Source organism: Pholcus phalangioides, unplaced genomic scaffold, assembly GCF_987345545.1.
Source record: "Pholcus phalangioides strain wild (caught in Gottingen) unplaced genomic scaffold, Ppha-v1.0 ptg000024l_1, whole genome shotgun sequence".
Taxonomy (NCBI): Eukaryota; Metazoa; Arthropoda; class Arachnida; order Araneae; family Pholcidae; genus Pholcus; species Pholcus phalangioides.
Genome location: NW_028301616.1, coordinates 31221649 through 31246309, shown reverse-complemented (window position 1 = coordinate 31246309; position 24661 = coordinate 31221649). Strand labels below are relative to the sequence as shown.

The 24661-nt window shown below is 34.9% G+C and overlaps 1 protein-coding gene across 1 annotated transcript; it reads left to right on the top strand.

Moving 5' to 3' along the window:
* Positions 1 to 437: 437 nt before the first annotated feature.
* Positions 438 to 24652, top strand: snRNP-U1-70K (small ribonucleoprotein particle U1 subunit 70K). The gene is made up of 10 exons (XM_089251164.1): positions 438 to 777; positions 3226 to 3288; positions 6605 to 6659; positions 6786 to 6850; positions 9874 to 9936; positions 14872 to 14953; positions 18779 to 18880; positions 20721 to 20811; positions 20912 to 21019; positions 23218 to 24652. The coding sequence occupies exons 1-10, from the start codon at positions 634 to 636 to the stop codon at positions 23588 to 23590; spliced, it is 1146 nt and encodes a 381-aa protein (XP_089107290.1). The 5' UTR covers positions 438 to 633; the 3' UTR covers positions 23591 to 24652.
* The last annotated feature ends 9 nt before the right edge of the window (positions 24653 to 24661 follow it).

Here is a 24661-nt window from a genome sequence, read left to right as displayed (position 1 = left end):
GACCATATTTCCTCGGAAGAAATACGGGAAATTGAGACTCCACATACGGGACATAGCCAATTATCACCAAAAATGACGCCAAAAGTAAACAAAGTTGCCAAATATTCAAGAAATGACTAAAAAAATCAACATGGCGGTAAATAAAGCATTACTGCAAATTGCAACGGATTTAAATGAATTCCACGAAATAAAACGTTCACCAAGACAAATGTGAGAGATTAATGTTATTATTTATAATTGTAATATCATAATATAATTTATGGGTGTTAAAATAATTTCATTCTTTGACTTCAATAAGGAATAAAAATTCAAGTAAGCTTCATGTAAAAACCGGGACGCTCAAAAAAGCAGAAAAAACCGGGACTGTTCCGACAAATACGGAACGTATGGTCACTTTAAATATTATGACGTCTGTTTCAAAAGCGTTCGTTTGGCACCTTAGCGCTATCTCTTTACAGTTTTATTTTATTGATCAGAGCAGAAGACCGATTCGCTTGTTTGGAGTTTTAAGCTCCCATAATATGGCAACACATCTCTCGATGAGGATAAACGAGCCGCGACTCCATGTTTAATTTCTAGGACGCGACTCAATTTATCAGCATCCATTAGCCGTTTTCTTCGCAAGGGGTCGTCATGACACAGTATCTTCCGCCGAATTTATTAAAACTTTTCTTGCCCCGGGAGCCCATCCCGTTCCTACCACCTCCGGATAAATTACCTCATCAAAAGAAGACAACTGGCTACAGTGGAGTGTCCTCATTTTTGAATACATTCGAGGTATAAGACCCCCTTTTTCTCTATCTTCCGTTTGTGTTTAATTGAAGAAAATATATGCTCTCAAGTAAATTTTTTGTTTTCTTCCCTCAATAATGATGTTGAAAACAATAATTTTAATCGTGATTGGCTTTTGATAATGTAGTTTTGAAAGTAATTTGTGCCAGTCCATATGCAAAGCCGGAATTTCCTAGGAGCAGGTATTTCTGCTCCGCTTCAGCTGAATAGGACCATTTCGCGTCGGCAGAAAGGTTAATTTTTAATTTTCCTTTATAACCATAAGCGTTGTCCATAAGCGTGGTCAGCGCCAACGTGGCGATTTTTCCACGCCAAAATTGGCAACTTCGATAGCCCATACAGTGTTTGCTAGTTTTGGGAACCCTTTATCAAACCGCATTAACTAATCGCCATTGTCCGATGGTCCGTGAAAAAGCCGCCAGACACTACGTGCGCCAGAAAAAAAAATAGCCAGCATAGAAAACAGTATAAAACAATAAAAACAAATGGTATAAACAAAAATAAGTTCTGGATTGTTTAAAAAATAAAACTGTGGATAAAAATAAATCAATCAGGGTTAAAATAAAACCCGGGCATTGTTTAAATAATAAATCGATCAGGGTTTAAATAAAACCTGGCATTGTTTAAAATAAAGCCCGGCATTGTTTTAAATAAAGCCCTTGCCGTTGTTTAAATAATAAATTGATCTGGGTTTAAATAAAGCCCGGACCGTTGTTTAAATAAAGTGATCAGGGTATAAATAAAATACGGGCACTATTTAAATAAAGGAAAAAAAATTAACAATACAACCTGACCAGTGACGAAAATGTAACCCAAACACTCAAAACAAGCACAAATGACAAAATGGCTGTACTGCTATTTGAAAAGACGCGCTACAACAACTAACGTCGCCTGGCAGAATTTTTCGGAACGGCGAACAACCCATCAGAACAACACCGAACCAGAGTGCGCCAACGATGGCAACTTATCGCCGGAAAAAAGTCGCCAATTTGGTGTGTCCCTTATACCAAAGCTGTTCCTTAATTCGATTTTTTGTGTATAATTTCTTTGTAGTTTTCGGCATATCTCGATTGGTTATCGCACATTATGATGTATAAGATTGATTGGCGCATCATCTGTTCTGTCCTCTGCACATCCACGTATGTTTTGTTTGCGTAATAAAAAGAGACAGAGGAAAGAAAAGAAAACGAAAGTAAATAGATTATCCGGAAATGTGTAGCATATGACCCATTTGACTCCTACAAGAGCATTCAACCAATCACGGCCAACGTAAAACGCTAGCTTGAGGTGTGTTATGCTTTGTAAGAAAATAGTAAAACCGGTTTTCTTATTGGTGAGTAGAAGGCATGTCGTGCTGGACAATTCATGTTACACGTAGCACAGAATACCTGCTTTTAGAACATAAAAGGTAAAGCCAGGTTTTCTGTGTCGTGTGCAACATGAATTGTTCAGGGCAACACGCTGTCTACTCGACACAATACGAAAGCGGTATGACTGTAATACGGCTCATCAGGCACTTATCCAGAGTTGAGTGGTGGTGGTTTTCTCCCCCCCCCCCCTCCACAAGAGCCGAATAACATGAAAATTTATCCTGTAAAATACTTGATGATCTGATGCATCTACAAAATAAGTAGTTTCTCTGACACATTGCCTGAAATCCACCTGCTTCTGCTCCATTCACAGCTGCTGAAGATGTCTGCCTCTGCTCCATTTGCAGCTGCTGAAGATGCTGCCTCTGCTCCATTTACAGCTGAAGATTCCTGCAACGGCTTCATTTGCAGCTGAAGATTCCTTCCTCCATTCCGTTCATAGTTGTAGACGTCTGCCTTTGCTCAGGCTTGGGTTCGGGGGGGGGGGGGGGGGCAGGAGGAACTTCCAGATTGTTCTGTGAAGTACGTCACACATTTTGGCACATTCTGTTTTGGGGAGTATGTGTACCTAACAGTCTGAGTGCGTATCTCGTGTTTTGTATGATTTTTCAGTGCTGCCATCTATATCTCAGAATTGAAGTGTAATGCCTGAATATTTGTACTGTTTGTAGGACTGTTGCTCTCTGTGGCGAGACTTTTCAAAGGGGAGATCGGCTCGCATTTGCGCCTTGAAGTTAGGAACCACCGCAAACCAACTTCAGTCGACAACTACTGTGGTGACGCCCCCCTGAAAAAGTTGAAATGACGGCCCTGCCTTCCCTCCTTTTCAGATCAGAGCATGCAAACAGCAGAACAGTTGATGCGCCATATTAAGAAAATACAAAGGCGTAGTACGATAAAGTTGCACATTTTTGCCAATCTGAAATTATCCTATTTAACTGTTATTCTGCTGCGCAAAAAAAACCTGATCTAGAAAAATCCCCCTTCCAACTCTCTTAAAAATATGATGTAAAAGTTACGAGAAAAATTCCTTCTTTATAATTCATTTTCTTTATTTCTACAGGATCCAGCTGTCACTCCTCCACCTGTTCGTATCGAGACCAGAGAAGAAAGACAAGAGCGAAAAGTACTAATTGTTATATTTTTTTTTCTATTCTATTACTGGAAACGGGTAGTGTTTTTTTTTTCAGACCTCTTAGAATCATTTTGAGTCTTCCCATACCCTAGTGTTGGCAAATACACATCTAAATTCAAATTTACTTCTCCAAGTTTCATTGAGGAGTGAAAATACTTTGTTATTTTTTTAATAGTTATTTTTCATTAATGGAAAAAAGCCCTGTTTTACAAAAATGTCCGTTAAAATTTTAGGGAGGAGTGTTCTAATAACAGTGCTATATCCCTTCGCTTATTGAGTAAAGCATTCATTGTAAAATCTGAATGATATTCAATCACCAGCTACCTTATAAATGTGCTTAAATATACTAAAGTGAAACCTCACTGGAATGATACCATGATAAATTCTTCTACAATATTTTATCATGCCTTGTTTGGAAATTGGAAATGCCTGCAACATAGCTGCCAAGTGTCCCAGATTCATACTCCATCTCTGAAAAATTCTTATCTCCCAAATTTCACCCATGATTGCGAAGAATCCCTACTTTTGGGGAAAAAATATTCCCAGTAAATTTACTGAGAAAAAAGACAGTTGCTTTTGGTTTTAATTCCTTGGAATGACGTAAAACGTAATGTAAATTGTTGCAATTCATGGAACCACAAAAAATTTATTTTGTGTGTTACAAGGCAAAATTCATCGAACTGTCAGCATCATTTCTGTCTTTTAACATCCAAAATTAGCTAGATAACTTTCATTTACTTTGTTCCATTAAGTTTGTCTTAATAAAGAAAGGTAATAAACCTGGTTGGCTATGATTGAGGACCTGCTGCTAATCAGTGATGGTTTGCAAGATGTTGCATCTTTTTGTAACAGGTAAAATGGATTTTGGGGGGGGGGGAAAGATACAATTTTCCAGAAAATAAATTTACCATCTGTTTGATAAAACCCTAAAAATATTCATTGTGCTTTGCTTGAATGAAGATCTTTTTCCCCCTGAAGATACTTTTTCAGTCCTTGCAATTTAAAGTTGATCATGTTTTCTCATGAAAAATATGGGGGAAATTGGGATTTTAAGTATGAAAAGTCAGCAATTGTTACCAAATATGATGCCAAAAGTAAGCAAAATTGCCAGCTGCTGATCCAAAAATTGTAAATGATAAATGAACTATAATAATTTATAGTAGAGATGTAAAATTCTTGGGAATAATCTTTTAGAGAATATTTTCATCAAGGAGAATATTCTCTGATAGGATTACTGTTATAAATAACTTGAGAATATTTTTTGGAAGGACTTTCATAAATTACTGGGAAATATTCTTATAGAAAATAAGAATTATTCTGAAGTTAATAATAGTGCTTCCAGAGAATATTCTCATTCTTTTCGATGAGAATATTCTTCAGTTACCGAAATTTTTCCAGAGTATCAAGAATATATGTAATAACATGTATTATAATAATCTTGATAAATAACTTGAGAATAATTATTATTTTCAATAAGAATATTCTCTAGTAATTTATAATAGTAGTCCTTTGGGAGAATATTCTCAAGAATATTCTGTCCCCATCTCTCTCTTCCCGCCAAGAAGATGGTAATATTGAAGTTTGTACCAGGTGTACAAGTATGAAATGCGGATTTCAGAAAACAGATGGTGCACCAATGCAGTTTGTGCTGTGAAGATTTGACACTGCGCCATTTTGTTGTGTCATCAACAAGTGTCAGATGCGCGTGAGTGATAAATTGGAAAAGTGTGTGCATAGTGTTGTATTGTTGTGTTCAATACGTCGAAAGTTATACTGAACAAAGAGCATTCGCGGACAGCATTAATTTTTTTGTTTTCATTTGAAAAAAACTGCTGCTGAATCATACCGATTACTTCGAGAAGCTTATGGTGAACATGCTTCATCGCAAGATACGGGTGAATGATAGTTTCGGTTTTTGAAAAGTGGCGACTTCGATGTTGCAGACAAGGAACATTGAAAACCGCCAAAAAAAAGAAGATGGGGAATTGGAAGCATTGTTGGTGAAATGCTCCTTGACAATGTTCAATGGTCCATCACATACAGCAAAAGCGGTTCCCGGCACGTTGGAAGCACTCAGCTGGAAGTTCTACCCTACGCGGCTTACTCACCAGACTTGGCTCCTTCCGATTACCACTTGTTTGCATTGATGGGTCACGCACTTTCTGAGCAATGCTTTTGTTCGTACGAAGATGTGAAAAAATAGCTCGATGAATGGTTCGCAGCAAAAGGGGGGAAATTTTTACTGGCGTGGTATTCACAAATTTCAGGAAAGATGGGGAAAATGTATAACAAGCAATAGAGCATACTTTGAATAAACCACTTTTAATCATTCTTCCGAATTTAACGTGTTTTTAAAAAAAAAAAAAAAATCTGCATTTCATACTTGTACACCTGGTAGACCACAATATTGAAGTGTGAAAGCAAGAACATTAAACCAACAGGGCTGAATTGCACAACTTTTTAAAAAAATGTGAGTGATACAGAATATAAGTGTGCATTGAAAAAAACAACAGTTCTGTATCTTAGAATGGTGATTGTATAAGAATAGTTTCCTTTATCAATCAACTTTGGTTTAATTTCTTTTGTTCTGAATTTATTTCTGAAAATTTATCTGATTTTAATTGTTTTAAGGTTTTAATCTAAAGGTTTCTAAAATCTTTATAACCAAACTTTTAAATCTGTCATCATGACCTGGAGAATTCTGAGAATGGGAGTGAATATGTCAAAAATTGCTGTGTTGTAAATGTTTCAGGCAATGAAAAATGATTTATATTTCATAATATAAACAAAATTGGTAAAAATGTTTTAATTATTTAAAAGAAAAATGAATATTCTCGATTATTCTCAAATTTATTAATTTTTCTTTTAAATAATTAAAATATTCTCAGAATATTCTCCTGGATGTAAAAATTGGAGAATAATTGAGAATATTCATTTTTCTTTTAAATAATTAAAACATTTTTTTATCATCGTTCTCCGAGAATATTCTCACCTCACATCTCTAATTTATAGTCATAATTTTTTTTTCTATAAGTTTGCAAATTAGTTTTAATCCTTGATTTAAGCAAAGGATAAATTCAAGCTTCAGTGAAAATACATGAAAGAAACAGGACATGTTTCTGAAAAAAATCAGAACAGCGAAAAGTACAGATGACCAGTTTTTTTCAGTTTAAAATATTTGATCACATGACAAACTACAGATTTTTCAAATCTGGCAATTAGCACCTATATTATAGGATATCCAGTGCATAACATTTGATGCAAATATGTCCATTGTCATAAAAATATAAATTTCTTTCATTTGCAGAGGCGAGAGAAAGCTGAATCGGTTGCTTACAAATTGGAATGTGACATAGCGAAATGTAATTATTTTTATAGAAAATTATTTTGTGGTTTACAATATGCAATAATCATCAGTAATACCTGTATGCACATTTATTTTAGACAGAAAAGGTCGAGAAATATAACATATATTTTTTATTATTTAGGGAATCCTCATGGTAACCCAGATGCAACAAGTGATCCATACAAGACATTATTTGTAGCAAGAATTGTAAGTTTGATGGTTTAATTGATCAGGACTGGTTTCATGATTTTATTCAATGGTTTTCTTGAAAGCAGTGTTGTAATTTTGACCATGCCACCAGTCAAAAGGGGATTTAACTGGTCAAAAATGGTCAAAACTATTGGAATGGTCTTAAACTGATGTAGTGATTGTTTAAAACTGTTTCTTCCCTATTAAATTTTAAGTTTAAATTAGTTTTTTTTATTTTTAACAAGCATCAGAATATTTTTGTTGGGATGCAATATTAAATTGCATCCATTTTGACCATGGTAGTTTGTAGCCACACATAAAACCTGTTTCAACTGTTCTGGGTAATATTAGTTTTGATCATTTTTGAGTGGTTTATAATGGCTATCTTCAAACGGTAAAAACAGCCACTAATTTTTGATTAAATTTTTTTTTTTTTTTAATTTCACTTTTTTTAATCTGCTTAGGGGTGTTCAAGAATAACATCAGCAAATTTTTAGCCATTTTTGACCCCCCTCCCTTGTCAGCAAAAATTTTGTCATCTCTATCTACCCTTACCTCCTAACATATTGGTGGGATCAGAGACGCACACGGAGGGAGGCATGGAGGGCTCGTGCCCCCCACCAGACGATTAAAAATGTATTTTTTAAAGCAAAAACATATTTTTTTTAAAAACAAATTAAAATTTTGGAAGAAAATGCCTTTTATATGTACACAATTTCTGTTAATTTCAATACTATTTGAAGGCTAAGAATTCAAAATTTCTTTTTAAAAAATTCATTGTGACCTACTCTCTAAGCCATGTACGGTAAACCCATGGACCAAGTGTGACCTTGGGGGGTTATCTGATGTTGTCTGCCCCCCAAAACCTAATTTTAATGAATTATTTGATGAACCTAATTTTTGTAAAATGAACTAAATGACACATTTTTACAGATCGCTTTGATGATCTATGACACAATTCCAGAACATTTAAGCGGCCTGTGGCACATCCACAAATCACTTAAGTGACCTGCGACACTGTTCCAGAACACTTTAGCGATCCATGGCATGTTTAGAGATCCTTGAGTGACATGTGGCACAGTTTTAGAGCTGCTTATAAGCAGTCCCAATGCAGCTCTGCATCACTAAAGTTACTCGCTGCACATTTCGAGATTACTTAAGTGATCTGCGGCATAATTATGGATTGATTGATGGGTGGCACAGTTCCAGAGTACTTAGGCAGCCCAGACACATTTCCACATCACTTTGATCAGCAAAACATTTGGAGATAAGTGGCTGTATATAGAGAAAATGTTAGTTTAGGTGCCCACAAACTAGCGAAAGGTTTTTTGGCACACCGAGTAAGATGCTATTAAGAATATTTCGTATTTTTATAAAGGATGATGTAAGCATCATCCAACCCCCCCCCTTTTCAGCATATCAGGAACCTCCTACAATCGATGGTGACATAATACTTTAATGACCCTATAGATACTTTAACTTTGTGCCATATTTTTATGTTACAAGGTGGAGGATTGGATTTGGACAGATTAGAGTACAGGGATTTTGGACAATATGGTAAAAACATGATAGTTACTCTGGTTCTCTCATACCATAACTTTTCTTCACATAACACATTATCTTTGTGGAGTTTTTCGATCAGTATTTGAAATTGCGAGACCTGAATCTTCCAATTCGGTTTCACATGCCTATCTTTGGTTACAGAACATTAAAATTTATGAAGGATGAGTTGAAAGTGGATGGTTTTTTATTTAAAGAACCTGAGGGAAAGACAATGAATTTAATGTGTCAAGTAGGGAATTACTTATTATATTTATCATAATATTTTCCAGGCTAATGGCAATCATTTGCTAAGAGTGAACTGTCAACCGAAATGATTGTAAGTGTGGCGTAGAGTTGTGCCTGTTTTTGCCCCCCATTTTTCAGATGGTGTTGCAGTCGACTTTGCAGCTATCTTTAATGCACAGTGAGAACATTTATGCTGGTCGTCCCCTAGAAGCAACTTGAAGTGATAACCAAGGTATCTCTGTATTCGCAAGACTGATCCTGTTGTGCAGAAAGGAAGAGATTGGTGTCCACTAGAAATGATCTTTTCTGGCAACAGCGACAGAAAAATGATTAAATGGGATCATGCATCTTTCTTTATTTGAGCAAGTGAAGTACTGCTGTTTTCTTCACTTCTCTCTGGTTTGTCTCCCCCCCCCCCCCCCCCCTTCTTGTGTGAACATAGAAACTGAAAATTTAACTGCTGTTCATGGGTTGGGATGGTAAATAGTAAGATTAAATATGATTTGTTCATGACATGAATGCTTTCTCTGATTTTGTCACATGTTCCAATAAGTATGGACTTATCAGGTACTCTGGATCCATTTCTCAAAAATTTTTTTTTTTAAATATTTCATCAAAATTATTAATGAACAAACTTGTCGGCATGAAGTGCAGTTGCGTATTCAGCATATTAGGGTCACTCAGTGGACGGTGTCAAATACCCTTAGTTGCCTGAAGCAATGTTAGCTGTTGCTCGCTGCATGTTGTCTTATCCATTGAAAAGACATCTTATTCTTAAACCAGACTTGACATTAATGTACAATTACCCCTTAAGATGAAGTATGTTTCACTTAAAATGAATCCAAACTACCAAGTGCTGTTTCTTGACCTGAGCTCCTGCATAATGTGTGGATGAGATGACAAGTTCGGGAACTCATTTGGGAATCATGCGTAATCTCTGGTAAAGGTGATAATTTCTGTCATATTTTGTTGACTTGGAGATAAGCAACAAGTTGATGGCTCAAGAAAGTCGCCTCGTTGTCTTTACATCAAAAAGATGCCATGTTCCCTTCTAATCATGTAATACGGAAGCTATGGTTTTGCAAGCTCTGATAGAACAGTATTCTTATTGTAGTTTTGTTTTATATTTTTTGTTTATGAAATCCTTTATGAAAAGTTGATATCGCTTGTGATGTTAAATTTCTTAGTTTACTGCTACGTTTTGCTGAAAATTTGCTTTCTAAAATGTTTTATGATTTTTTTTTTACTTGTAGAACTATGACACATCTGAATCCAAAGTTAGAAGAGAGTTTGAAATGTATGGAGAAATAAAGAATGTATGTATTTTTATATATATAGTGATACTTCAATGTTTCTTAACCTTTCAGTAATTTGGTTTTAAATTACAAAATTTTATCTCTAAGGCGCATTATTGGTGGTCAAGTGGTATGTGTGCGGCTGTGTATTATTTATGAAATAAAAATGTGCAAATGCCAGAAGTTAAGACAAGGTATTGCAAATGCCAGGTTGCCATGGCAACTAAAAAAACGACATGGGAGGGATTATTAAATTTGAGTCTAATGACGCATGATACGAAATTTTCTGATTTTATAGGTGATTGTGCCCCCCAGCCAACCAAAAATTTAATTTTTTAAAAATGTTTTACATAACAATTATCGAAATTACATTCGTATGCTATTTTTAAACATTTTCAAGACTTCTCTGGAAAAAAGACTGTGTCCCTCCCCTCTTGTGCCTTCCAAAGCCCTGTCTACATGGGAAATAGAAAAAGTGGGTTTAATACCTGCTTCAAGAATTTCCACCAATGACTGCTCTTCATTTCTTACCTTACGAAGGAAAAAAGGTAGTCAAATGGGTGATAGAACTCCCAATGCTACTGCAATATTGCACATGTAAGCGAGACTCAATTGTCAATCCTGCGTATATCCCAGCCCAGTTTCCCCCAAAGCAGCATATGTCAAAATCTGCTCTTACGCCACAGAACAATCAGTCTACTGTAAAACAATCTGGAAGGATTTTAGGAAAAAGTGTAGAAACACTATTATGGGGAATTTTTACAGCAGAAACATTTCCATTCAGCCGAGGGTTCATAGTAAAACAATGCAAAATATTCTGTTTTAGGGCCCCCTATTATTCCATTGTCTTCCCTAAAGGGTGTGCAACGATATGGGTGCACTGCCCAGTAAAATATTGTACTGTATACAGTCTGTTTCACATAAGTTTAAGCATATCAAGAAAATTACAAAAAACTAGATGATGTAGCAAAAATATCTCTTGAAATTTATTCATACACACACAAGGCTGTGTATGTATCATATGTATAGTATCAAATTTAGAACTTGTAAATGAATAGATATACAGGGTGTTCCAAAGTAGGAAAAATAGGCATTTCAAAAGTTTTAGCTGCAAGTCGAAAAAACATTTTCCAATTTCTTAGATCACACTCAAAAATAATTTAGATATTGATAGAGCTACTTTAGCACCTTGTCAGGCCGGTACTGTCGCAAAATTTAAGGGGTGGCAGTTTCAGATAGGAACAAAGAACACAGTTATAAAATAATTGAATTTGAAAGTTGATTTGATCAAATAAAATTTTAAAGTTTTTATCGTTAAAAGTACAGTTATTGAAATAATCTCACCCAATCAGTCCAAGGGGACACCCTTCAGGACACCATTATCACAGGAACCATAACTTCACTATTTGGTTCAACAGTCCAAGCACTTGGAGCATCTTCCAGTGATGAGAGTCCCACAGGAACTTGGTTGAACAGCAAGTCAAGTACTGAGTCCTGGGAAGATGTAGTTACGTCTCGAAGCTTGTCAGCAAGATCCCATCTTAGACGAGAGGTTCTCTTCGAGCTTTAACGTGGAGACTTCCACATAGGCAGAGAGGTGGTGAGCAGGAGGAGAAGTGCAACGACTCAGTCGGTGCTGAGGCACGCTGCTGGATTATCAATGCATCACGTCCGAAGAAATACGACTCAACGCATGGCTCATGGAATGAAGTGGGATGAAATGCCACAAGAATGAAATGCAATGGAATAAAAAAATGACCGTACACAAGCACACTGTGGTATATAAAGGTTAATTACCCATTCACACTATCCCAGGAACTTATTCAGCTTCGAGAGTACGACACTGGAATTGACATGTCTTATTTGCATATTTTTACAAAATAAAACAATATTGCACAATTATGACATTTAGAATCTGGCAACATTGAAAACGTAAATATCGAAGACCTGGCTGGTGTCTGCAACATTAGGCCTATTGTAGATTGAGTATTTTCATGACAATATTGACTGTAAAGTGGCTCGTGGCCCACCATTGGTATGAAGGTAAATATTACATTAATTTTAAGTATATGTATATTCCGGTATCTTGAAAACATTCAGGGCTGCCACTCATCCTACATTTTCTATTTTTTGGTAAAATGTTGAAATGTCCTACTTTTGTTCTTTCTAGTTTTTGTCCTACTTTTCCACCAAATCTTATCAACGAAATTCATGTAATTGATTTTAATTGAGCAGGGAATCATCAATATATTGCCAAATATTAATTTTGTGGATCACAAGTAATTCTGCCAAAGCAGAAATTTTATCATTTTCAAGGTTATTTGGGGGGGGGGGGTGTGTGCATGGCCATTTGGTTTATTAATTTTTCATTTGCTTAATTTGAGGGTTCAACAAGTAGAGTAGTCATCAAAAACTTCTGTCTGGATGGAAAAAATTTTGTATTTACTTTTTCATGGTCTTGGACAATAACATTCATCATTCAAAATTATAATCCACGTTTTATATATAGGTGAAACAACAGTTTGCATTACAAAAAGCAGGCGGATGCATATTCCTATTCCAGGTTTGCGGCATTCAATTGTCCTCTGTATTTTTAGGGCATACAGAGGCATAAACAATATTTACAATGCTCAGCAAAGAGCTAGAAATGAAATTGCTTCATTTGTCAAAAATGATTGCGCTAGCATTGAACAGTAAAATGTAAACAAATCCCTTTAAAAAAAGGATGGACAATGCAATAAAACCATTTGGTTCACCTCGACATCGGACCTTGTAATTTATACATTTTGCACTGTGCTATTGGAATGGAAGATTTTAAAAAAGAATGTAATTTATATTATGATCAGAGACAAAAAATTATCTGTGGTTGCTAGTACCCTGTTTTTGTAATCAAGTCATTTTGCTCTGGATCGAGTCAATCCTATAGAATTGAAAAAAAAAATGTCTAAGATTTTTTTAAAAAATTATGCTAATGATTATGTCTGAGGCGGGGGTACCCTCCCCACCCTATTGTTTAGTCCTGCTTTTCTAATTTTGTGGGTGGGAGCCCTGCATATTGCATATTTATCACATTTTTATTGAGGTAGATGACTGCTGTGTTCCCACCAGCGACCTGCGGGCCCCTCCCATTACAACGGACTCGCCCCATGTTTGATCCCCCTTGTCGCCACAGTGGTGGTCGTCTGAAGTTGGTTTTCTGTGGTTCCCAACTTTGAGGTGCAAGCTGATCTCATTAAAGTGTCTTGCCACAGAGAGCAACAGAACTACAATGTCATAGTTAGAAAAATTGAAGGCACATGGCAACACCACACATACAAGCATTACACCAACAAACGTGTTAGGTTCATAATACATACTCTCTTTCCAACATGTACCAATTCGTTGGAAGTTCTACAGAGGAATATAGATGAAGTGCATGTGTGGTTTAGTAGTAGTCTTTTTCACGGATAAAGTACAGCATTTTTTGATGCAAAGAACGTTACGATGCCGTTATAGCTGCTTTCAGCTCCACAACAGTTTGGTAATCCTCCCCATTCTTGATCACAGATTGGGATAAGATAGCCTCACACATTCTCTATTTGATTGAGGCCCAGAATAGTCCAAACAAGGTGAGTTGAGCTATAAAAACCACAGCTTTGTAGAAGTAGGAAGATATATTGGAGTACTATCTTGTTGAAATACCTGTTAATTCCCCCTCTAATTATTTCCCCAAGTATGATCTTTTAGATCCAAATATGAGAAAAGATAAAGGTGTCTTTTTTCAAAACTTTCATCAAGACAAATTTTCGGTCAAATTTTAAAATAGACAAAAGGTCTGTTTGCTAGAAGTAAAATGGTCTGTGAACCATTCCACACCTTTGTTAATGTTTGTCTTTTATAAATGTATGGACTTACGAGCCCAGTTTAATCTTTCGTTTTTAAGGGTTGGTTTTTGACAGGGCAGGCAAACCATTTTCTTCAAGACTATGTGGTCAACTGAGAATGAATTGTTGAAATTTTGTGATCAAGGCCATTTTTTTTATCTGATGCAGACACTCTTTCTGACCAAATGTCACTTACAATCTATTTCACTATGGTCAGGGTTATTCCATGTGGTCTTTCACATCAGATTTTGACTCAGGATCTATATTATGGGCTACACAGAGTAAATACTTTATTTGGACTGTTGTAAAAATTCCAAATTTCCTTAATACTATTGCTTTTCATTTTCAGCTTCCACAATTTACAAACCTGTCTTGTTTTTTCGACGACTTCGACATTTTGATTTATTGATGAAATCAGTAATTCTGCTTTTTTTTATCACACATCTGACGCAAAATCCTGATGTTCCAAATTTAATACTATGTATATACAGCCCTGTGTGTGTGTAAATAAATCTCAAAAGTTTTTTGTTGTCTAGTTTTCAGTTTTCTGTGATTTTTCTTACTGTGCTTAAGCCTATGGAACAGACTGTATTGCGAAAAATAGTGTTTTTACCAAAATTAATTTGCATTTTTCTAAGATCAGTCATGAAATGAAACATTTGTTGAACATGAAAATATAATGGCCATGTAAATAACCGGTTGAGTTACGTGGCCAGGTCAACACAACATGGCTTTGTGATTATTGCAAGTTGAACGGGACAAGTTTGCCAGTTGATCCCTCAAGTTTTTCCTGATGCTCAGCATGTCATTTAACTGCGCCTAATTTTTTAAATGAATTTGTGGAAAGTACACTGTATAACCTGAAACTCAATTGGGGTCCTCTATTTTTATTAATTCGAGGATGTGAAAAAGTTGACTACTGTAGACTCAACTTTAATTGTTGAGGGTGCCTTTAGTAGAAAAAGATTAGATACACAGACATTATTTTCTGCCCTTTATATGTGAATTATTACAATGTGCTTATATATTTGTTGTTTTGAATTTTGAATTATATATCCAAGCTTATATTTTGGTATTTTTTCCCATTTAATAGATTGGTATGGTGCTTAATAAAGATTCTGGTGAGCCAAGAGGGTATGCTTTCATTGAATATGACAGGGAACGTGACATGCACAGTAAGTTTTTTTTGTTTCTAAAGTTTGAATGCAGCTTGTCTGTTTGAAATACACGATACTAGCTTTCCATGTCGTGCAATTCTTATTAGCTGCACTTAAATGCCATGCTTTGCTATGTTTGAGTGAGAAGAAGCAAGAGGCGTTATTGCAAACTGTCTTCGCCAAAAGATGGTTGGTAAAAAAAGTGTTCATTTGATTCCTGTTTTTTTTTTGCCCTTATTTAAATCTCAGATCGATCAGGTAATTATCTTCTGAAAGTAATGATCTTTCATATATATTTTATATCAACCTGAGCACATTATTTAAAAGTGCATGTGCCTTTTTTTTAAAATTATCTGTGACATTGGTTATTATCTCAAATAACACGCTTTGTCTTCTATCTCCACCACAGCCTTCTCCATAATGGCTGATGTCAGCTACCAAATTTCATGGTTAGTTCTATGGAAAATTTCGGTTTGTATGTGTGGGGTAAGATTCTGGTAAGATTAAATTTCTTATTTTTACCCCCGTCTGTTAAATAGAAGTATTTTGCCTATCACTGGCGGAAACAGACATTTCAGAAAGAGAACTTGGGCTGCCCAACAATTTTTTTTTTTTTCGCCAATCGGCTTATCAAAGTACTCATTTTAGTGCAGAGGCCTCATGTATGTCATGTTTATTTTAACCGTAGCATGAATAGAATTTAATTGTTTTGGATATTTAAATCTAGTTTCTTTTAGTGACAAGTATCGTAATGCTTTAATAAGTAAATGAAATAAACACTCATTTCATTTGGCATGGCATTCAGCAAGTTATTTGGTGGCATAAAAGTTGGCTGATTAATTATTTGTATTCATTGAGGCTTCTTGTCTCTGTGAATCACCCTCTTGACGTTCTCTTGCTTCAGTATTTTTCTTTATTTCATGATTTTAATATCTGGTCTGATCCAAATTTACTTCTCGATCTCCATCGTAATCTTAAATAAGGTTATCGCTACTTCTCAACCTTTTTTTTTACTTTCAAGGATTTTATGTTCATTCCGTTTTCAAAACGGTCCATATATGTATATTTATAGCTGTCAATACTCACAGGATTTATTAAAGCTCATCAATCAACTAGTTTCAATCCTGTTGATTTCCTGGTTTCTCCAGGTTGAATGAATCACAATCTGAAACTTACAGTAATACCCCGACTTATGTCACCCATCATTTGCATCTTTTTTTTTTCTCTATTAGGCATACTTTAAGCAGGTCTCGTAGAATTTTGACGTCCTTTTCTTAGAAAGGGTAACTTTCTCTGAGAGCTATATCAAAAAGACATAGATGAGAACGAATAAAGAAAATAGACATGCTCATCTCCCTTCTCCTTGTTCCTCCTGAGGAGGGAGAGGCAGCAACTGGAAAAATTTATCTTGACTTGCATCGTTAGTCTTGGAACAAATTAATGACATAAGTTGGGGTATCACAGTTTCTCGAACCAGAAATTTTTTTAGAATGCATTTAGTCTTGTATTGGTTTCAGCAATAAATCATAGTGACAAATCACTTCACTATTTAATTTATTGCATCATTGATCATATATTATTAACTGTTGGAATGGATTATTTTGATGTTTCCTGTCATAATCCTTTCTTAACACAAGAATATATACATGCATATGATGAGAAAGGGTTAATTCATGATGATTATATGTTGTTTTTGATTATGTTTGGAATTGAGCATATGAATTTGCAATGAATGTCCCACGATTCAAACATTGAAATTAGAAGTTCTGAATTAGAGACATTGACTTTTTGTGTATTACCACATTGGGTGAAAGGAGGTTATGTATGTCCTAATAAACATGTTTACATTGCCCTACTGAGGTGTATAGACAAAGTATAAATTTTATAGCAACGAATGACGAAATTAGTTTTATTTGATTCTATTAAGAGATGACAAAGAGGGAATTTGTCAGCATAATAAAATTCCGTTTTTTTTATTTCCCTTTTCAAAAAAAAAAAAAAACCGTATTCATAAAATAAAACATGTAATAACCATTTTCTTCAAAATTCTAATTCAATATGGGTTATTTAATTTCTTTGAGACTATTATCGTGAAGATTTTTTTTAATGAGAAGGATTGAATTGAAAATGTGAATTTTTGTTTGTTCCCTCATTGGTATTGAGGTGTGGTAAGTGAAGAAATTCTGGAACAAATTTGCATTTTTTTTCCTCGTATATTAAAAAAAAAACGGGTAAGTTCAAAAATGGAAAAGTGGTAAGGGTAAAAATGGAAAAACGGTGTTTCGTACAATGATGGAAATAGCACAAACAAGTTTTGGAGACTCTTGCTTCAATCCTGGAACCATTTCATCTGGAAATACATTGTTATTTGGTTTGAAAAAAGAGGAAAGAATTGTTAAGTAGCTGGCCTTTTTCCTAACTTGCTGATATTTTATGGGTAAGTTGGGTAAGTTCTGACTTCTTGTTATGTTAAAAAAAAAAAAAAAAAAAAAAATAGATTCCTTGGTTAAAGAAAGCTATTTGTATTAGTTTCAATGGGCAGATTACTTTCATCAGGTATAATGTTGAAGTGGAACATTGATTTACACCCTTTATGTTGAAAAAAATCAGCGTAACTGAAGATGCATTTGAAGCTTAAAAGATGGAAACACTGGCAACATTGAGAGCAACGAATCGGTGAAATAGAGTTCTGGTGAATATCCATGATATTTCTTCTAAGTGTGTTTAGTTGGGCATGGTTTTTAACCAGGGGTGCAAGAAAGGCTATGGTTGAAAATACTTTGTAAGTTATTGTAACAATTATTATGGGTTATTCAAGTGCAAGGATGTAAATTGACATTTGTCAGGTGTATGGCCTTTCATTAGAAATTTCTTAAAGAAATGTTTTCAAGCCGTATGTGCAGTGTTTAGTAGTAATAGTGGGGGGGTAAAAAATGCAAATAAACCACTGAATAAGAGTAAAATAGGTGTAATTTTTGGTACCATCATGACTTTATTTTCTAGATGGATTATCTAAATGGAATTTGATAGCTGCAGTATGGGGATTCAAGTAGGATGTGTGTGTAAGATGGGTACTGAACCAATTAATTTGTGTGAGCTATGAATAACATATTAGACTTTTGCTTCATGTGACGAACCCAACATGGGTTCTGCTTGGATAGGTTGAAGGATAACTAATTGATTATCTTATATGACAAAGTGAGTTTCATGCTTGAATTTGCTTGTGAATGAGGACGTGTCAATCGGCTGTCCCATTGAGTTCTTTAATTTCAAAATTTGAGGGACATTTTGGTACTAGTATTTCTTTTTGGAAATTTAACAAGATTCCTGTATGGGTATTTGAATTATATTGGAGATGTACAAGAAGGAGCTTAACTTGTCTAAGATGGTGATGTAGTGATTTCGTTTGTGCAGTACGTTTGAGAAAGTAAATTGCATGAGATCTTTTTATTTTTTTTCCCAAGAATTTCTGGAGCCAAAATTTTTTTATGAGTATTAAACTAAGTGTCAAAAAATGTCAAATGTGTGGTTAATTGTGAAAAAAAAGGGGGACTGAGCTTTAGAGGTTATTTAAATAATAGGTATTTGATTTTAAAATCATTGAGAAAATAAGAGCAAGGGAATGTTTTTATGGGATCGACTGGTTGAAAGATTTTTGCTGTGAATATGTGAGAACTCGATTCGTACATAACACTATGACTTGTTTTTCTTTGGATCCCCTTCCCCACAGAAAAATAACCAAATGTAAGTATGAAGTAATTGCAGGTAGGTAATCGTATCCCGCTTTTTTTGTTTTTGTTACCTGCATCTTTATTTTTGTGTACTGTGTTTTATTTTTATCAGCTGCATATAAACGTGCCGATGGAAGAAAAATAGATGGGAGACGTGTTCTGGTTGATGTGGAGAGAGGACGCACTGTGAAAGGATGGCTGCCTCGTAGGCTTGGTAAGTAATTATCAATTCTAATTCAATGTGTAATTTGATGTGGTTAAACTGCATTGTGATCTCTACCTTATTTTAAAAACTTTATATCATCGCCATTCATGCAAAATGTCATATCTCAAAATTCGAAATTTTTTATGTCACTAAAAGCTTTACATGTGATTCTGACATAATACATTGTTACAGCTGTGTATTGACCTTTCAATCAATCAGAAACATGGGCCCATATCTCACAAAATTGGACAAAAAAATTCTCAAAACTGAGAAACATAAAAATTCTTACAATTCTTCACCTGCTGATAAACAATATATAATTGATAAAAACAGGAATGAAGTTTGTTTAAAGTTAATGTTGAAAATGTTTAGTTTAAACATGTTATAAGAGATGGGCAAATTCGACAAGGTATTTTTCCTGTTTCAGCACTTGATATTTATTCTTGACACACTTGCAACATGTTCCAAGTTCCGTACATTTTAGTTCTTTATTTCCAACGTAGACAAGCACTGATGTTCTCAATAATTTTGCCAATTGCATTTTTATTTGTATTTTCCTCAGTTTTATGGGACAACAGATAAACAATTTGTATCTGTTTCGCTGGAGCACGAGAGGCACTCTCAAGTCTTCAGACGAAACATTACTGCAGCTTGATGTTGCAAGCAAGAAAACTCAATTTTTTTATTTTTATCCCCATCTAACTTATGATGTAACCTTCCTTTTGGTACCTAATGTGAGAAAAACATTTTTACATGTCTTGCAACATTGATCACAAACTAAGCATGTTGAAAACGTGTACTTTTCAGAAATGATAAGTCTCTAAACTGAAACCTCAGGTAAAGTTAGAATAATTTTCAATTATATATTTCTCAAAAAAAAAGTAGCCAGAAGAAGGAAATTCAATAAAGACACTCGTCTGATTTTTCCTGAATAAACTTGTGAATGAATTTACAATTCCAATTGATTTGAAAGGAAGTTTGTGATGGCTACATTTTTCTTAACCTTTTCAATACGAAAATTTGATAGGTGGCAACTGGCGTTGTAGGAATTTAAACTAATGCTTTTCAAATAGAAAAAAAACGGTTTGGAAAATTTTCATTTGGCTATAAACTATTCATAAAAAATATTTAAAATTATAAAAAAGACAAAATATGAAAGTATACCAATTCCTAAAAATATGTATCATTGGAAAAAAGAATATTTTTGTTTTAAGATTAAAAAAAATTATTAAAAATTTTTTGCAAAATTCGGTAAAATGTCCTACTTCCTTTTACTTTACTTTATCATTCTTTAAACAAAATTTGTTTAATTGATCTTAGTTGAGTGAATCATTGATATATTGCCAAATAATACGGATAAAGGATTAGCGCAGTTAAAAACCATTAATCTTGTTGGAACGGTACTTGTAGCATAAACGCTGGTGCAAGACACAGTCGAAGAGAGATTTTACCAAAGGCTTAAAGTGCGCCAAATTCTCATGTGAGAACTTGTGGAACTAATTTGATCTGTATTAGTTGTTTCTTTGTCTGCATCTAGCGCCAATGTTTATTATACTGCTGGTATCGTCCCAACACCATTTATGGGGTTTTTACTGCTGTGATCACTTTCTTTTTTTTTACTTTCGAGCTCGTATTCTGAAATACCCGGTGCTTGAATTTCAATTGTGTGTGGATTTTCATGGATGCTATAGGCTCTTATATCAGCAAATTGATTTTATTATCACCCTATATTTTGCCATCATCAAATTGTTAGATTTTTATTTTTGTAGGACGAAGAAAGAACTTTTTATTCTTTTCTGACTAATGCAAAGGATTGTTTGTCATGTATTTTTTTCCTCTACATATGAAGGTGGTGGACTTGGCGGAACTAGACGAGGTGGTCCTGAAGTCAACCTCAAACATTCTGGCAGAGAAGAACCTAGGGGTGATGACAGATATGGGTAAATATTTTTATGCCTTGTTAATTGTGATTAAATCACGTGAATGTCAAATTTAAGTTGAAAAAATAATTTACTATATTGTATTAAACATCCTTACTAGCCCTGCTATCAGTGACCATGAAAGGGAGCGTCCTGAAAGACCTGAGCGACCAGAACGAAGGCGCAGCAGGAGCCGCAGTAGAGATAGGCGACGTCGCAGTAGAAGTCGGTGAGTTTCATTGGTATTTTTTTCCATGTAAATAAAGAGTTGTGCATAATAAACTAGGTATTTGTATTAGAATGTGGTTGATTATATGAAATCGAGCTATCAAAAATGAAAAATTCAATATGGCATGAAACATTCAGATTTTATTTTTGGTTTGATATGTTTTTTTTTTGCATTTTTAACACTAGAACTATAGAAATTTTGAACAACCTAGAATGACTGTAGCTGTCATTTTGACCACTATAGGAAAAAAATTAACCTAAATTATTTTTCTTTACCGAAACTTAAACAGTATCTGTTGTGTGTCTGACATATTTCTCTCTAAGCGGATAATAGTTCAGCATCCAATTTTTTGGAATTTTGTACGAAAGGCCTTTTTATGACAAAGACAATTCCCATGTTTTGTTAATTTTAAAAGCGGTTTAATTATTGATTTTTTTTAGCTCTTGTAATTTGTGGCTCTATTTTGACTTGGCCATCCACTGACAAGGTTTGAAATATAATACGCATGGGAAATTTTTGAAATATTGTATGTGCGGAATGAAAAAATAGTGAATAGCCCCCAAATCTTGAGCAATGTAAAATACATTTATAAAACAGCTTTTCAATGAGGGTATTGTGCACTGAAAGAATTCATTTTTTTAAGAACACCAATGACACTCATTAGTGGAGCAATAAAATTTCAGTGGCAGAAATTTCCTTTGTCCGTGATTTCAATTTGATGTGTGTGTATGGTACTCAAGACCTAGATCTTATCTGTTTAAACCAATTGTAAAATTATTTTCTTGCTCTGTTGAAAGCATGACGTGTACTAAAACAATAGCTTTTCACATCCAGCAGGAACGCTGGGATATTTGGCGGGGTTCTCTTACAGTGAATTGATAATGTGGGGGTCAGAAAATTATCTCATTTCCTGAATGGTACGAGAGAAACTGTGACAACATGATCACAGAAAAAGATTGCTACCGTAGGGAGTCCACACTGATGGGTTAACCCGCACCTCTTAGAAGGCCTCCACACACTGCTCGTGACATCAGAAAGTAGTCCATTTTTCCTCAAATTCAGGTAAAAAGATTCCCGGCTTGTCCTAGTATCATCGCTGTGCGGAAATGAAATGATCGTGCTAAGAATTAGTAAGATTCTAAGAATTTCTAAGCGCCATATACCCAATCACCATGCACTATTTGTTAGCTGCCATTGTGGTGGTTGAGTGGCCATAGTGACGGACTCGCATGGGTTCGAACCCCACTGTTGCTGCAGTGGTGGTCGGCTGAAGTTGGTTTTCGTGGTTCCCAATTTCGAGGTGCGAATGCAAGCCGATTTCTCCATTAAAAAGTTTCACTGCAGAGAGCAACAGGCCTACAATGGTAAAATCATCAAACATTACACTTCACTCACAGTTTGAAAAATATGTAATAGATGACAGCACTATAACAAACAAGCATTATACACAAACAAGTTTCACGTTAGGTTCACAACCTAGACACACACATTCCAACATGTACCAATGCGTTAGAAGTTCCGCAGAGGAATATGGACGAGGTACATGTGTGGTTTAATAGTGAGAAATGTCACTATTAGGTTCAAAATATGGCAAACTTGCTAGGTAGTCTTAATGACATAACAGATGAATTCGACAACCCATGCGGAGGCCTTCTATCTCTAGGAGGTGCTGGGTTAGCAGACCAACCACTTTGTGAAAAAATAAAAACATGTTGAATGTAGCAATTCAGATTCTTCAAAAAATTGTAGGTCTTGTATACTGAAAATGGCCATGGTGCGACATAAATAATAAAAATGATCAATCATAGAACTTTGGCTCCTTAGAAATTTGGCGTACACCTATATTAAAAAAAAACCTATGAATGGTGTTACATGACAAAATTTTTAGCAATGTATTGAAAACTGAAATCCAAGTAAACAAATACACAGGAGCAGTCTAATGTGGAGGCAAACAAAACATTGTTTTAGCCCTTGCAGATGTTTGAAATGCCACCTCACTAGGGCTGCCACCACTTACATGGATAGCATAAAAATGAGACAAAAAAGTTTTCAATGATATTTGGTCTTCATTATAATTTATCAAATATAAATGCTGTTTGCAGATTTTTAGGATTTCTTTTCTTTCTTATTCAATTTGTTGTCCTTTCATATTGTGGAATGTTTTCTTCTCACTTTATCTTTTTATTGCTCAAAATTAGTGATAGACATAGGAGTGACCGTCACAAGCGAGAACGATCTAAAGAAAGGGATCGCGGTGGCAGAGATCGTGATCCTATGCTGGGTGGTCCTGACAAGATAGAATCGGCAGATGTCAAAGTGGAGATGCCACCAGATGGAGAGAGAAAAGAACGCAGGAGGAGCCGTAGCAGAGATCGCGACAGGGAGCGCAGGAGACGTCGCAGTCGCAGCAGGGAACGTTCCAAGTGGCATGACAGAGAAAGAGAAGGGAGAAGACACGAGAGAGGCGGAGACAACGACGACCGTATGCGAGAGGACAGGGTGAGGGAGGCAGATAATCCTGCAATGGAGTCTGCAAACCCACAGAATGGTTTCAATGATCAGGGCTATTGATTGGATGTGTGTTCATTGATATTGCTAGTGCTTTTGTATTATTCGCAAAAATCTAAGGTTTTTTTTCCATTTATTCATTATTGATTACCTGTCTTCATTCTTTTTTATCCTCTTTATTTACAAAAGATTTCTTTTTCGAATTTAAATGTCTGAAAGCTAAAATGTTCATAAATGTTGAGTCGTAAAATAATGCACATTATCAACATGTAAAAAAAAATTGTATCAACTCAGTATTAACATTATACTCATGGCTTCATAAACCCTAGATATTCAATTTATATATTCCCGTAATCCTCCCCTTCATTCACATATGCATTCTCAACGCATCAAACTCGTGTAATCAGAGCATCGATTGCTCAATATCGAAGAAATAAATCACTATCGGAATGTATTTGTTGTTTTGTCGTGAGGCTGCTGGAACCTTTACTTTATTAATTTAATGAAGATATTTGTGGCACAGCAAGTTATTATCAATCACTGATTTTTAGCATATTTTAAAAATGGTGCCTAAAACATTTTTAATTTCGGTTTGAGATCACAAAAACAAAAGCTAGCTGCTATTGGATCATACAACATGCAGATTATCTTTGAATAATTATTGGAATTTCATTTCTTGTGCAGAGGAAGTTCATTATTTTCACGTGATGGTTGTTAACAATTACATTGGGTGAATTTTAAATCAGGTTTTCAATCATAAAAGATCGGCAATTTCATTTGTTCAATTAAACTCTAAATTTTCCACGGGTCAAAAGGTTTGTTTAGGGATGTTAATTATGTAATTTAAAGCCACAACATTGAGAAAAAACAGGTAAGAACTGATTCAGGCTAGGTTATTCATAAATAGAACCTTCTGGAAAATCTTAGTCAAGGTAGGTTTAGATTCGATTAAGAGTTATATTGTATAACATTCCTTTTTTTGAAATATTCATATTCGAGATAAATGAACTAGATGTGGAAAAATATACAATTATAAAAAAAAATGAATTACTGTGTTAGTACTTTTCTGTAAACTGTATAACCTATGTATCTTATGATTTGTGTAATAAATTCATTGAGTATGAATTGATTTAT

Coding starts and splice junctions, on each gene's coding strand:
- snRNP-U1-70K (XM_089251164.1), top strand. CDS start 634: ATGACACAGTATCTTCCGCCGAATTTATTAAAACTTTTCTTGCCCCGG. Junction 14,954..18,778: donor CAGGGAACGTGACATGCACA/GTAAGTTTTTTT, acceptor TATTTTTATCAG/CTGCATATAAACGTGCCGAT. Junction 20,812..20,911: donor AGGGGTGATGACAGATATGG/GTAAATATTTTT, acceptor CATCCTTACTAG/CCCTGCTATCAGTGACCATG.